At 36.3% G+C, this 13,822-nt stretch overlaps 2 protein-coding genes across 3 annotated transcripts; one reads left to right on the forward strand and one right to left on the reverse strand.

Annotated features, from left to right (window-relative positions):
- Positions 1-1,466: 1,466 nt before the first annotated feature.
- Positions 1,467-7,421, forward strand: LOC113317210 (5'-3' exonuclease-like). 2 transcript variants are annotated; one of them, XM_026565353.1, is made up of 15 exons: positions 1,467-1,761; positions 1,850-2,024; positions 2,161-2,240; positions 2,531-2,569; positions 3,014-3,032; positions 4,053-4,106; positions 4,622-4,749; positions 4,827-4,895; positions 5,035-5,120; positions 5,554-5,663; positions 5,829-5,879; positions 5,973-6,031; positions 6,336-6,380; positions 6,570-6,644; positions 6,853-7,323. In XM_026565353.1, the coding sequence occupies exons 1-15, from the start codon at positions 1,624-1,626 to the stop codon at positions 6,982-6,984; spliced, it is 1,260 nt and encodes a 419-aa protein (XP_026421138.1). In that variant the 5' UTR covers positions 1,467-1,623; the 3' UTR covers positions 6,985-7,323. The 2 variants fall into 2 exon arrangements, with proteins under 2 accessions (XP_026421138.1, XP_026421145.1); XM_026565360.1 differs by lacking the exon at positions 4,053-4,106 and having other exon boundaries at positions 6,853-7,421.
- LOC113317190 (putative pentatricopeptide repeat-containing protein At5g52630) lies at positions 7,315-9,758 on the reverse strand. The gene has a single exon (XM_026565325.1). The coding sequence runs from the start codon at positions 9,744-9,746 to the stop codon at positions 7,485-7,487; it is 2,262 nt and encodes a 753-aa protein (XP_026421110.1). The 5' UTR covers positions 9,747-9,758; the 3' UTR covers positions 7,315-7,484.
- Between the last annotated feature and the right edge of the window lie 4,064 nt (positions 9,759-13,822).

Here is a 13,822-nt window from a genome sequence, read left to right on the forward strand (position 1 = left end):
TCACCACAAAGAATATACGACGTTGTACCGACGTGCTCGGAGGTTCATCGACGAGTATTTAATGTGTCAAATTCTAGAATTCCCATACTGAATCCTGTATATGTAGTGCACTAATTTCCTAAACTATATAATCAATATTTTGTTTCTGAAAGTAACACATAATCGGATTATAAGGACTTATGTAAACACCGATTCCCAAAATCGGTTTATTGTGTATTAATTAAACTCCGATTCTGGGTTTACATCGTCACTCTGCATAAAATCAACCCAAAATCGGTTTACAAAGGTACTAAAATCAACCGATTCTGGGTAGAGTCTTTTGTATTTTTTTTTTTTTTTTCCAAAAGTGTTGATTATGCATTAATGAAAATTAATTTCAGGATTAACTTGATTAAACATGATTTAAGTATCTGAATTAAACAAGGGCATATTAAGCATCAACATAAATAGTGGATAAGGGGTTTCTAGAATATTTTTTTTAATGACCATATTTTATCATGTAGCTATAGGCCCCAATTTAGCGAGGTTCTTCATGGATCTTCTTTTTAATTAACAACTGATCAAAAATCTGTGTGACTAATGACTACAGTACACAAATTTAAATATATTTATATCCTTTAATTCGTTGTGAAAAGCAGATTCTTCGTTTACTGTGAGTTGAGATTGCTTCACACATTAGGTCTGCCATTAATGGTGGTTATCGACCATTAACCCCAAATTTGAGTAGCATCAACAGGTGTTTAACCTGCTGGCACGGCGAAAAGACATCTCTATGTTTATGTGGTGAACCAAATATAATTTTTAGTCACACCTACTCCGTAAATTAGGAATAACCTTATTCGATTCCTTAATTAAGGTACTTATTGAAAACAAAAGAAAAAAAAGGAACAAAAAAATACATGGAGACCTACATATGTATTGTTATAGTTATATATCATTATTCGTTACCGATTAATCAATGTAAAATGCTTCTTCTAATTTTAGGAATCAATTAAAATCAAAAATTTCTTATTTCATCGAAAGAGAGTAGTAATGTATATGTTGTTGAAGATGAATCTGTTAATTTCATCTTAAGAGTTATTTGTTTCGGTGGATAAAAAGAATATATACAAGATGTGAAAAATAAAGTCAAACTAAACTAGATGAAGGTGGTACTTAATTATGATATTTCAAAATGTATTTAGACGGCAAATAGGATAGTTAGGAGTGGCAATTAGGAAAAATGAGGGCGACAAATACTTAGTCGGGATCCATAAGTTGTAATCATGTTGGCGGCCCTTATTTACCAACCAATTCAACTGTGTATGAGGCTGAACTTTGTGGTGCTCACTTGAAAGAACCGCATTGGGCCGGTTGCATCCAAGAAATACAGTACTGGAGTCAGTTTCGGGGTGTGAGTGTGACAGTGGGCAGACAATAATACCCATCTAGCCAGCCGCATAGGTCCACAACCCCTCCATTGTTTTCCTAACGGGGAAGGAGTTTCCCGGGCGAAAATTTTCCGTTTGTATAAACCCTAATTTCTTCGACGAAATTGAGCTAAAATCTCCTTCTCAATATTACAGTTTCGTTCACATCAACCTTAGAAGGTCATCAATCATTCAATTTTGAAGCAAAAATGTTATGAATATTGCCTGCTTTCGAGTTTCACACTCCATACGGAGAAGTTGCGGTCGCTCCGGAATACCTCAGTTGATGGTTGGATACAACATTTCTGATAAGCAACAAAGTGGATTCATTCTTTGTTCATCGTCTCCAAAGGTAAATTTCAACATTTTCTTAAACCCTAAACCCTAAATGTCAGTAATAAGTAGTGTGGTTGAGTAAATTTGGTGGTTTTTTTTTGTAGGGTTATTGTAAATTATCTGATGGGTTAGAATCAGAATCACGGGGAATTAATTCAACTGTAGTGAATTTGGCTAATCGTGTTGAACAAAGTGTTAAGCTTAATAATACTTCCAAGGGTCGAGTGATGCTTATTGATGGGACTTATATGATTTATAGAGCGTATCACAAAATCCTAGGTATGTTTTTGTCAATGCAGTTTATGATTGAGACTAAGATTCTTGTGTTTTGTATTTTGATATTCTTGTTCTGTTTCATTGTTTATTACTTACTGTTGGGTTATTGCTATTTTCATGACATTGTGATTGAGAGTAGCGAGGTTGGATAGGGACTGTTACTGGAATGCTGATGGGAATGGAGATTGGGTCTATACAATATCTCGGGCTTTATCTCTTGTAAGTTATGCTTCTAGTTTGTATATAGCATTTCATTGAAAAAAAGGCTACATTAGATCTGTTGCATCTCTTTTTACATGCGTGCCTTTGTTCCCATATTAGATGTACATCTTTGATTGTTGAAATTTACATGTGGTTTAATCTGATCGAGTTAGCTCAGCATATACCTGATTCGCGCTTTCTGTGTTGCCATTGTCTTAGAAGGTGGTTGTTCGATAGCTTAATAATATTTTCCTGTTCTGTTTTATAAGCTTGGATATTTCAGCCTTTCTGACATCATTTCTTTACAGATTCTTGATGTGCTTGAATTGGGCCCTTCGCATGTTGCGGTATGCTATTTTCTGTTTTTCTTCTTTATTGCGCTAAGATTTAATGAATTGTCACTTTCTCTTTCTTCTTGTCCAAACTTGCTTTTGCCTTTCAGTCCTTTTTTTCTGCTGTATTCTGTATATAGTAATATTGCTAAATTTCTATAGTAGCTTGGTTAGTAATTTGCTCACTAAAGAATAAAGTCATTTTGCGATGACCCGTCCAGATTCCACCTTAAGTTGCTCAGTAATTTTTTTTTTGGATGTATTTAGTTTCAAATTATAAATTTGTATAATAATTATGAAAGGAAGAAAGAACAGTTTTTTTTTTTTTACTGTATATTATGGGTATTTCATATACTCTATCCCGTCAATATTGAGTTTTCACACTGTTTTTCCTTTTTCCTTCCGTTCAGATGTGATTACTGCGATGGTATCTGACATATGTGCATCTTTCTGATGCAGGTAGTGTTTGATCATGATGGTGAGATACATAAGTTGGTAACTTAATTTTTCTATCACATCTCTTTTCTGTTTGTTTGTGCTTTCATTAGTTTACTTTTGTGTCCTTGTAGATTTTGTTGCATAAGTGAAGTTCTAATTGTAGTAGGTGTTGGAATGAGATAGTGATTCTTAGGCATTTCTCATACAAATCCCTTTTTTTTCCTGTGATGAAACAAATCCTTTCATAAATGGGTTTCACAGTATATGGTTTTTCAATTAGAGAGATCACCAAAACGGCATCTCCCAACCAATTTTGGCATCCGTTCGTAGTAGCCAGCCAAGCCGCTTGGATTTGCACGAGGCTCCCCTCTAATTGATAATCATAAACTGGGTGGCCATTTGTTAAAGGATTTGTTTTCATCTAAAAAGAAAAAGAAGAAAAATGGTCAAGAACGGAGTTTCTCCTCTGAGTGTTTTACACTCTTTCATTCTCTCTCTCTCTTTGTGGATGCCTGTTTAGGCTGCCGCCTGCGTTTTTCCGGCTTATAGTCTTGCTTCTATACGTTTGCATACTTCCAGGATGCCTTTGCACTTAGCATTTGGCAGAGAACTTGCTCAAGCCTTAAGTAGAATCCATTGTTGGAAAATGCTGTTTAGCTTTATGTCTCAGTTTAAGTTTTATACCCATGCCAACTATATTGCAAGCGGCTCTGGGAACTCAAAGGGGTTCGGTTACCCATTTTCAAGTATCTGTACGGATAAGTAACTGGGGGAGTTCATCATTGTAGTTGCTTAGGGTTAGATGTTGAAACAAATTTCTTAGGTCGTACGAGTCTTCTTCCTGCCAAAACGCAGTCCGTTTAATGGGTTTTACCAAGTTTTATTTGGCCTATATGTTTAATCTTCACGATCGATAGGCTTGCTTTGTGAGAGTACGCATTTGTTAAAGAAGGGGTCTTCGGTTGTGTTCTTATATCTCGGTTTGGGTTCTTTGAGATCTAGAATATGGTCTTAGGTGGTAATTTTATGTAAAGTTTGAGCACACCAACTTTCTTTTCAGGAGTTCCTCTTGGCCGTGCTTCTGCTTCGTTTAGGGAAAATTATAATGGAAAAGGTATGATTCTACAATTTTCTTTACACCAGTATCTTTCTGCTGGTATATGGGATAGCTGGATAAATGAGCCTAATTTTGAAGCTTGTCTCTTGTTAGTGAGATGACGATGTTTATGAAGTTATTTTCCGGATTCAGGTTTCTATTGAAAAGCATAAATTACGCCAATGGAATGGTTCACACTTGTACTTGTCAAATGGACATAGTTACTCAAAGTGTGCAAAATTGGTTTCTCTGTTTTCTTTTTTCTTTGCAGATAGATAATTTTACATCTTTTATCTGTTTCTAAAACTTGGAGTCTCTTTCTGATAAACTTTGCACTTTACGTATGTCCTGTATTTTTTTTCCTTATCCTGTGATACCATTTGATCTATATTTGGTTGTGTTATCTCATTTGGTGAGTCACAGCTGCCTTTACTTTGGTGCCTATTTTAGGCCATACTTACTGCCAGAGCCCTCGCAAGATTCATGTTCACCTCGCATCTGAGATAGTAATTATGTTCTTCATACTTTTGAAGGTACCAACTTTCGTCACATTTTATATCCATCATACAAAGGCCACCGTAATGCTACACCAGATACAGTAATTCAGGGGCTTCAGTACTTTAAACTATCACTCAGAGCTATGTCAATTCCAGTAATTCAGGTAACAAATATTAATGTGCAGCTACATGTATAGAAAAATAAATTGACTGTCAACTGACTTGTGAATTGGTAAACCAGGTACCAGGTGTTGAAGCTGATGATGTAATAGGAACTTTGTCCGTTAATAGTGTTGCCGATGGTTTCAAGGTAGTTTACTTAAGGTTGCTATTTTTCTTGGTATATTGATATATGGAGGTTTACTTTGCATTATGATCTAAACTAAATTTGGATGTTTCGCCACTCATATCTAACCCTGTGCTGATATTACCATCTTTCTTATAAACAGGTACGTGTTGTCTCCCCTGACAGAGATTTCTTTCAGCTTATTTCACCTGCAGTACGGCTTCTACGAATTGCTTCGCGTGGATCAGAGTTAGTGTCTTATTGACATGCATTTTTTAAGTGATTGTCAATGGTAGAATCGTCTAGCAAGCAATAACCTTTTAGGAGTGTTCATTTGCAGTATTTTTGTTTGCTATTAGAATTTAGTTGTCCTATTCAAGGCAAAGCTCATGTTTATTTCCCAAGTTGCCTGGGTGGATTGTTGACCTACTTAATTTGAAAAGAAAAGCTCAAAAAACCAAGTTTTGGGTAAAGGGTCATACTTTTAAGGTTTTTTTGTGCCATTCTAAGAATCTCGTTATCTGACGATGTAATCACTTGATAACCTAAAATCCTCTAACAAGTGCACCAAAAGGCTAGAAACTTTCCTCTGTACTAGCATAAATTATCCTGATTATATGGAAAATTAATACACCATCTAAAGAGATATTATCTGATGAGATCTATGGTTTTTCTGGCATAGGATGGTCTCTTTTGGAGTCGAGGAATTTGCAGAAAGATATGGGGACCTGAAGCCATCTCAGTTTATTGATATGGTATCTCTAACGGGTGACAAAACTGATAATATTCCAGGTATTTTATCCTTCTATCATATTTCAAAATTAGAGAAGAAGCTCTATGCCGCTGCTTTGTCTTTCAAGCATTCAGTGTAGGGTCTTATCTTCCTCTTTACATCTTGCTGCACTCTATCTTTTTGATGCTCATTGAACAGTATTGAAAACTGTCTTTGCATTGCAGAAGTTAACGGTATTGAAGATGCAGATGCTCTGAAGTTAATTATTAAATTTGGTTAGTTCCCCTTTCTTTGAAAACCCTAGATGGTTTCTGCTCATTGAATATACTTTTGTCAAAAGGGTTACTCATGTTTACATATATTCGCAGGTAGTTTGGAGAACTTGCTTAAATGTGTTGATCAAGTAGAGGAGGAATGCATTAAAAAGGTAATCCTTGAATGTTAATAGCGTGTAGCACAGCATTTCCCTATCGAGCGTCTCATTCCTACATGATCACTGTCATTGATTTTCTTTTCTTGAACTATTTTGGATCTTTGTATCCTGTAAATGTCAACATATTCCTCAATTTGCAGTTTGAGACAGAGTTTAATTTAAAAGAAACTTCACAAGAATCAAGGATTATAACAATTAGACCGCTGTTATAAAATTCTGTTGTCTCATTTCGCTATTTCCCGTCACGGTTCATTTTTGATAGAATACTTCTAAGTCTGTTATATTTGCTGTTTATTAGGCATTGGTCTCAAATGCTGATAAGGCAATCTTAAACAAGAATCTGGTAAACTCTTTTCTCGTCAAGTTTTTCTTTTCCTAGCAAATAAAAATATTCCGTCTTCCCAAAATCATGTCTTAGAAGTTAGAAATGTGGAACTTCTACATTATGATCCTGCCTTGCATAAGTACATTTATATGAGGAATTATGTGGGAATGGTAGAGATCTTATCAGCTTACATTAACATTTTGACAGCTGATGCTGCGATCCGATCTTCCATTCCATAAGGTTCCATTCAGGACAAGTGATCTCCTGTTCAGGAAACCCAAGGTATGTTCAATTTCTTCTGCCCGTATTACAACTACCACCAAGGGCCGATTCTGGGGAAAGTTTTGTGTAGCGTGCCACCAGTCTGATTCGTAGTTATTGTATCAGGATGCATTATGTTTGGTGTACTTGTAAATTTCTCTACCATCAGATGTTTTTTCCGTTCTTCTTATCTATGTGTGCCTTTTCTTTATCCTACATGGTTATATAGGGTGATGGTGAGAAATTCAGGAATCTCTTGACAGCTATAAGTGCATATGCCGAAGAACATTCTGCTGAGCACCTGATTAGAAGAGCAGACAATCTATGGAAACAGCACACCACAGCTTCGCACAAACAATAAAATACAATTCCTTCATTTAACGCCATCCATAACATCATCCATTCACTTATCTTCCTCCGCAAAGCCATACTTGCTGTGGGCATAAGCAGTTGCTGGGAAGCTAGTTCAAGCTGGCAGATCATCTGTGACGTACAGAGTATGAACTCCACTTTGTAGATTATTAAGTCATACAAACATCTAATAGTTCAAAGCTTACTCTAGAGAAACCAGAATACATGTAATCTTTACATGGGATTCCCGTGAAAATAGAATTATTGTTCAGAAGCTACTGTGTTTTGGCGTTGGGTACTTTGACTTTTCCAGTTAGGCCAAAAAAAAATAAGCAAAAAATGAAAAACTGAAAATATCACTTTTCCTGGAATGGAGGGAGTACATTATAGCGGGTCCCACTTATACAGGTTCCGGTAATTGTACATGTCAACATGCTTACAATTTCAGAGTCTCAGTCCTGGACAAAGTTATTTATAATCACCAGTAATTGACAAAGTACCACTGGTAAATTACCAGTAATCTCCGCAGGAGCAAGAACCTTGGTTGAAGTGATGGAACCTATAATTATCTCTTAATACAATATCTCTCTTGCTGATCTCTGAAATAAACTTCATAGCAGAATGACAATCTTGGCAGACTCGAAGGTTCTTGAAAACCCGAATTGGTTTTCCAGTCGGCAAGTTCAGAAGCCCAAAGCAAACCGCAAGTTTTTCACTGTGATACAAAACCTGCTCTTCTTTTGAAACTCCAACACCTTGATGAAGCACCACACTTGTGTCAGGAGTGTATCCCAGGTCTTTGATCTGCTTCACTAAATCATTTAACTTGCCATATACTTTCGGCATCTCAGTATGCTTCATGTCTCTTGAGTAGAATCTGTGCATCCTGTTGCTGACTTCTATCCAGCTACAACCTGGTTCTTTCTTCAATTCACTGAGTTTCAATATCTTCCGGATTTTATCAACATCTCCCCATCTGCCTGATTCAGCATACATGTTTGACAGAGTAATGTGAACTGTGGGGTCGCCTGGTTCCAGCTTCGTTATCCGTTCTGCAACGAATTCTGCCATCTTTAAGTTTCTGTGGGAGCGGCAAGCAGCAAGTAATGGTCTCCAAATTGAAGCTTTGGGTTTGAACGGAAGATTACTAGCAAAATCTTTGGCTTCCTCAAGTCGGCCAGCTCGACCTAATAAATCCACCATACAGCTAAAATGTGTTTCTTCTGGAATAATCTCATAATCTCGGATCATGGACGCGAAAAGGTCCAGTCCTTCATCAACTAATCCTGAATGGCTACAAGCAGACAGAACAGCAACAAATGTAATACTAGTTGGCTTGATTCCTTCTTCTTCAGTCATCTTTCTGAAATGCATAATAGCTTTCTTCGGGTACCCATTCTGTGAATAAGCTTTGATGATCGAATTCCATGAGATCATATCTCGAGTTGGCATGGAATGAAAAACATATTCTGCATCTGCCAAATTACCGCACTTTGCATACATTTCTATTAGAGAGCTTCCTACATGCATGTTCGATTCACAATTGAATTTAATCAGGTGAGCATGTATCTGTTGGCCACTTGAAAGAGATGGTATGGAAGAACATACTTTAAGAACGTTTGAATAAGTGAACTGATCACAAGAAACACCGTTTCCTAGCATTCTATCAAAAGCTTCCAGCGCTTCCGCCATCTTGCCATTACGAACATATGCAGCTACTAACGCATTCCATGATACATCAGATGCTAAAACTCCCATCTCTTCAAACTGCTTCCTTGCATCATCCATTTGCTTAGTTTCTGAATACATATCTAAGATTGCAGTCCCAACAAAAACACCAGAAGCCATACCAAATTTAATTGCTTGCGCATGAATCATCCTACCATACATAGGAACGAACATACAACCACAAGATGCCATGACTACTACAAAAGTGTGTTCATTTGGATCTTCTCCACTCTCTCTCATATGGCAGAACTGCCTCAGTGCCTTCGCAAAACACCTCTGTCGGTAAAATCCCGTTATAATTGCAGTCCAGGAAATCAAGTTTTTCTCAGGGAGTTCCTTAAACAAAATCTCAACTTCATCCATCATTCCAAACTTACTATACATTGTTAAAAGCGAATTGCCAACAGCCGGGTACGCAAAATACTCCATCTTTACAATATAAGCATGAAGCTGTCTTCCTTCTTCAACTGCTCGAACACTTGCACAAATACTTAATCCAATAGAAAAAGTATAATGGTTAGGTTCAATATCCAAAGTAAAAACTTGCATACAATAATTCAAAGCTTCATTATACATCCCATTACTTGAATAACCAGAGATGAAACTGTTCCATGATACAATATCCCACTCAGATGATTTATCAAACAGTTTACAAGCACTCTCAAGATCACCACATTTCGAATACAAATTAACTAAAGTTGTTGCTACAAACTTATCTTGATCAAACCCAAGTTTGAGTACCAAACCATGACATTGTTTACCATGAACAAGATTTCTGTTTTTACTACATTCACCTATTGTACTAATCAAAGAAAGTCTATCAAGATTTTCAGCAAACCCATTACTGGAAATGTCACCTGTATTGGATATGGATGTGTCTTGATGGGTTTTACTAAATGTTTTGACAGAAGTTTCAAGTTTGATTGGTTTGGAGACATTGCAAAGCTTTGAATTGAATCTTTTTCTGTAGGTTGGGAGAAAATTAATGGGGATTCTCTGGTTTTCAATGGTGAGACTCGGGAGTGTAAATGAAGTTGCCATCATTGTTGGTTATCATCAGTGACACCCACTGATAGGGTGATCATTTGGCCCGTAATCCGTGGATTTAACCGGTACCAACCGTTCATTTGCGGATGGATACCCGGACCATTCGTTAATGGGTTGGATGCGGATGGAATTTTAGATATCCGACGGACAACGGATCGGGCCCGGATGCAACCTTGAAAATCCGTTGGACATCTATATCCGTCAAATTAAGGGCATTTATATAGTTTCGAAAATACTATGGATCATTTAGAATTTTTAAAATGTTTGTTTGGGGGTTGTACATAGCATATTTATATTTATATTTGTATACATATATAATATATGTAGGTTTTATAAGGAGTCATTTGTATCAGCTTATTTTCTTCACTATAAATTTTAACTAAACAAATCCATTGGGTTATCCGCATCCAATCCGCCCATCTGTGCATCCATTAGATGCAAACCCGTTGGATATAAATTGGACGCGGATACCAAATTTGAAATCCGTAGTGCAATGGATTGGATGCGGATGAGGTGAAAACCGGTCTATACCGGCCCATGCTCACCCCTACCACCTGATGACTGCGGTTAGAATGTTAGAGTGCGCCCGCGCGCTGTCTGGGCTTATGCGGCCCAGCTGTGTGAATTCCTCCTAATAACAGAAATTTTCAAGCGATAATATTCATTTCCCATCTAGGGACTAGGGTGGGTTTTTGTGGGTGTCTAATGGATGACTAATTATTTAGATACCTTTGATTAATTTATTTAACTATTTTTAATTTAATTTAATTTAATTTTTAGTTCTTCAAAACTACTTCTTTTAATTTTTGTTTATTTATTTTGACTTTTCTTCTTGCCATTTTTCTTCTCTCATTGTAAGGAAACGTATAATAGAAAATATTTTCCACAAATCCAAAACTTGTTTTATTGTGCTTGATTGATGGATTATGTTTTAATCGCAAAAAACTAGGGTCTTATGGCAATTACAGAGTGAAGTTCGGCTGAAAATTGAAACAAATTATCAGCCGAACTGCTACATGTTTTTCTTTCAGAAGGTGTCGATGAACAACTCGGTTGATAATCAAACATGAAAAGGTAAGCCGAAATTCATTTTATGGACAATACCAAGTATTGTTGTCCTATTTTCTGGTCGAATCTGCCGATCATATGTATGTTATCACAAAGTTTAGGTTCGACTGACATGTTATTAACCGAACCTTTTAGTATTCTTCACAGAGACTCTCAAAGACTCAAGAGTTGTTATATTTTATTTTAGTTTTCTCTTCTTGTCATAGCACTGCTCGGTCGAACTCGCAAGCGTTTCTATCTCAAGCTTGTTTGTCAAGTTTAGTTGTCAAAACTATAAGTCTTGATTTCTAGCCTACTTATAGCTAAGTCTCGGATTAGGATAGAAAGTGTAGTTGTGCATTAGACTTCACAGCGTTCATCGATTGAAAATGAAGAACTACTAAGGGGAGCTTGTGGAACTTCATCAACAAAAGGTATGTGGAGACTTGAACTCGTATATCATTCAAAAGTCTATCTACTCTATCTCCTATTTGAAACAAAAGTCGTATAGCTATATAGACTTCATTTATACACATTTGATATTCCTAGTTGAGTTTAACTCGCTTACATATTTCTCGAAATATGTGTTGGTAAGCTTTCGTTTTAACCAATCATCTTATATTCTTGACAAAAGTCAAAATATGATCATATGAAAATCACCTGGTAACATCTTACATGATTTTTGTGGGACAGTCATTTGATGTAGACTCGGAATGTTTTGTATTGATCATTCGATCACTAGAAAATTGCTTTGAAGCTAATAATTTGCGTGAGACAGCTATTCCCGTCTTCCAAGAATGTTTCAATGGTTGAAATGAGATTTTAGAACAATTGGATTTAAGCATAGTATGCGTGCTTGCATATATGTAATCCATGTCCTGGAACCATGGTATGCATACCCGTATGCATACTTGTTGGTTTTGAGAAAGTCCGGGAGCCTGGTATGCAAACCGGTACGCGTACTGGCGTAAGGTTCAGGTTTGGGAATTTATGCTGAGTTTGGATGGTATGTGTACCAGTTCGCATACTGGCAAAACCCAAACTTGTTCCGGCTACTAAGGTACGCATACCCGTACCCATACCTAAATAGATGATGTTCTAAAATCGGTTTGCTCATGAACTAATACATTTATATAATAAGGAATGCAAAATTTTGCAAACCGTGGCTATAATGTTTATGACTTGGTTCATGTGAATCAAAATCGATTTTTCTTCAATTGTATTTTTTATACTTCTATGAGAATATAAACAACTGAACAACTTTAGAACTAGTTTCATTTGAGTCATTTGAACTAGTTATGGTTAAGATGAATGAGGTTGATATGAAAGTCTTCATATGGCTAACTTCGATTAACTATTATTGAGCCAACAAGGTGTACACGTTTAGGTACGGTTACTCACATCTAAATTAAGGTACATTTCATTTGTGTGTAACAAGCTAAGTTCGATCTAAAGGTTGAAAGATATTAGCTTGAGTCTAATCAGGTTTTCATCTAACGATGAATATTGAATGCTTTGTTACCAAGGTAGCATTGATTGCAAACCCTGATTTGAAGATTATATAAAGGAGAACTCTAGCAACTGGGAAACCTAATCCCCGCACCCTCTGTGTGATACTAGTTGCGACTAGAGTCGATTCTTCTTTAACCTTAGGTTTTTAACGAAACCATGTAGGTTAACAACTTGAAGACTTTATTGGGATTGTGAAGCCAGATCCAACTATTTTCTCTGTATTTGCATGATCTGATCTTGATGTTTTCTATCGTGATTGAGTACTATCTTCTTTAAGATTGGATCCATATTTATTCTCCAATAGGAAAGATAAAAAGTAATCACAAACATCTTCGTCTCATCCATTGTGATTCCACAATATCTTGTTTCGCTACCATACAGTTAAGATTATTATGAGGTGATTGATATTTCTAGGTTGTTCTTCGGGAATATAAGTCTGGTATATCAATTGGTTCTTGTTCACCTTGATTTATCAAAAGATGGAACAAAACTCATAGGTTTATCTGTGGGAGACAGATTTATCTATACAATAGACTTTTCTGTGTGAGACATATTCGTTTATCAATTCTTCAACTTTAGTTTGGAGCATCTGCATTGCTACAACTTCATTTCAGATAATCATTAAGATGTGAAAATCTTAGGCTCCAATGCATATAGTACTTTGGATCATCTGCATTGCATGGCCTAGGGTGTTTCCACTAGACGTCTAAAACGTGTAATTAGGTAGGGTAGCGAGATTTACGATACATTCAAAAGTGGTTCAACATCTTCTGCCACATCATCCAATCGACATGTAATGCTCATTTGAAATTTAATAACACCTTTTATTGAGTAAGGGATACAATATCGACGTAATCCCTAATCAAGATCTACCGGGACTGGATGCCTAACAGAACATGGCAGAACGTACACTATAGTCTATGTTCATGAATATGTGGCGGATTATATTTCTGGAGATTATCATGGATGTTATCCCCTTCTATTTTAACCAATAACATGGGTTTTTATGTTAAAGGTGTCCATTGAAATGTATTTGGGTCTACTCTGGCTAGATCTTTTCTCTGTTTTGCATATCTAAAAGGATCAAGTAATACTTCCATCAAGCCCCACTTTTGGTTATTCTACTGCAAGCATATGATAGATAGGCACAAGCAACACATCAGGAAGCATGTTACTTGGGAAGATTCCTTGTTTTTTTTTTTGCGTTGTTGCTACGGATATCTTACCTCCGGGAATCTGGAGTGCTGGAAAAAAAAAGTAAAATAAATAATACATAGGATGTTCAAATAATATAGTTATAACACACACATTACTGATGATTTCTATGAGAAACATAAACTTACCTCGTATAATAATGATAATAATCTGGATTTAAGAAAATACCAGTATTGATCAATAATGGAAATTCAAAAATACTTACATGAGGGGCTAGTAAGTAGAAATATACGAATACCTAACGGGTTTTTCGGTTTTTCATAATGGAAGAACCTACACTAAATATTTTTAGTAAAAGT

The sequence above is a fragment of the Papaver somniferum genome, chromosome 1, assembly GCF_003573695.1.
Source record: "Papaver somniferum cultivar HN1 chromosome 1, ASM357369v1, whole genome shotgun sequence".
NCBI classification, from domain to species: Eukaryota; Viridiplantae; Streptophyta; class Magnoliopsida; order Ranunculales; family Papaveraceae; genus Papaver; species Papaver somniferum.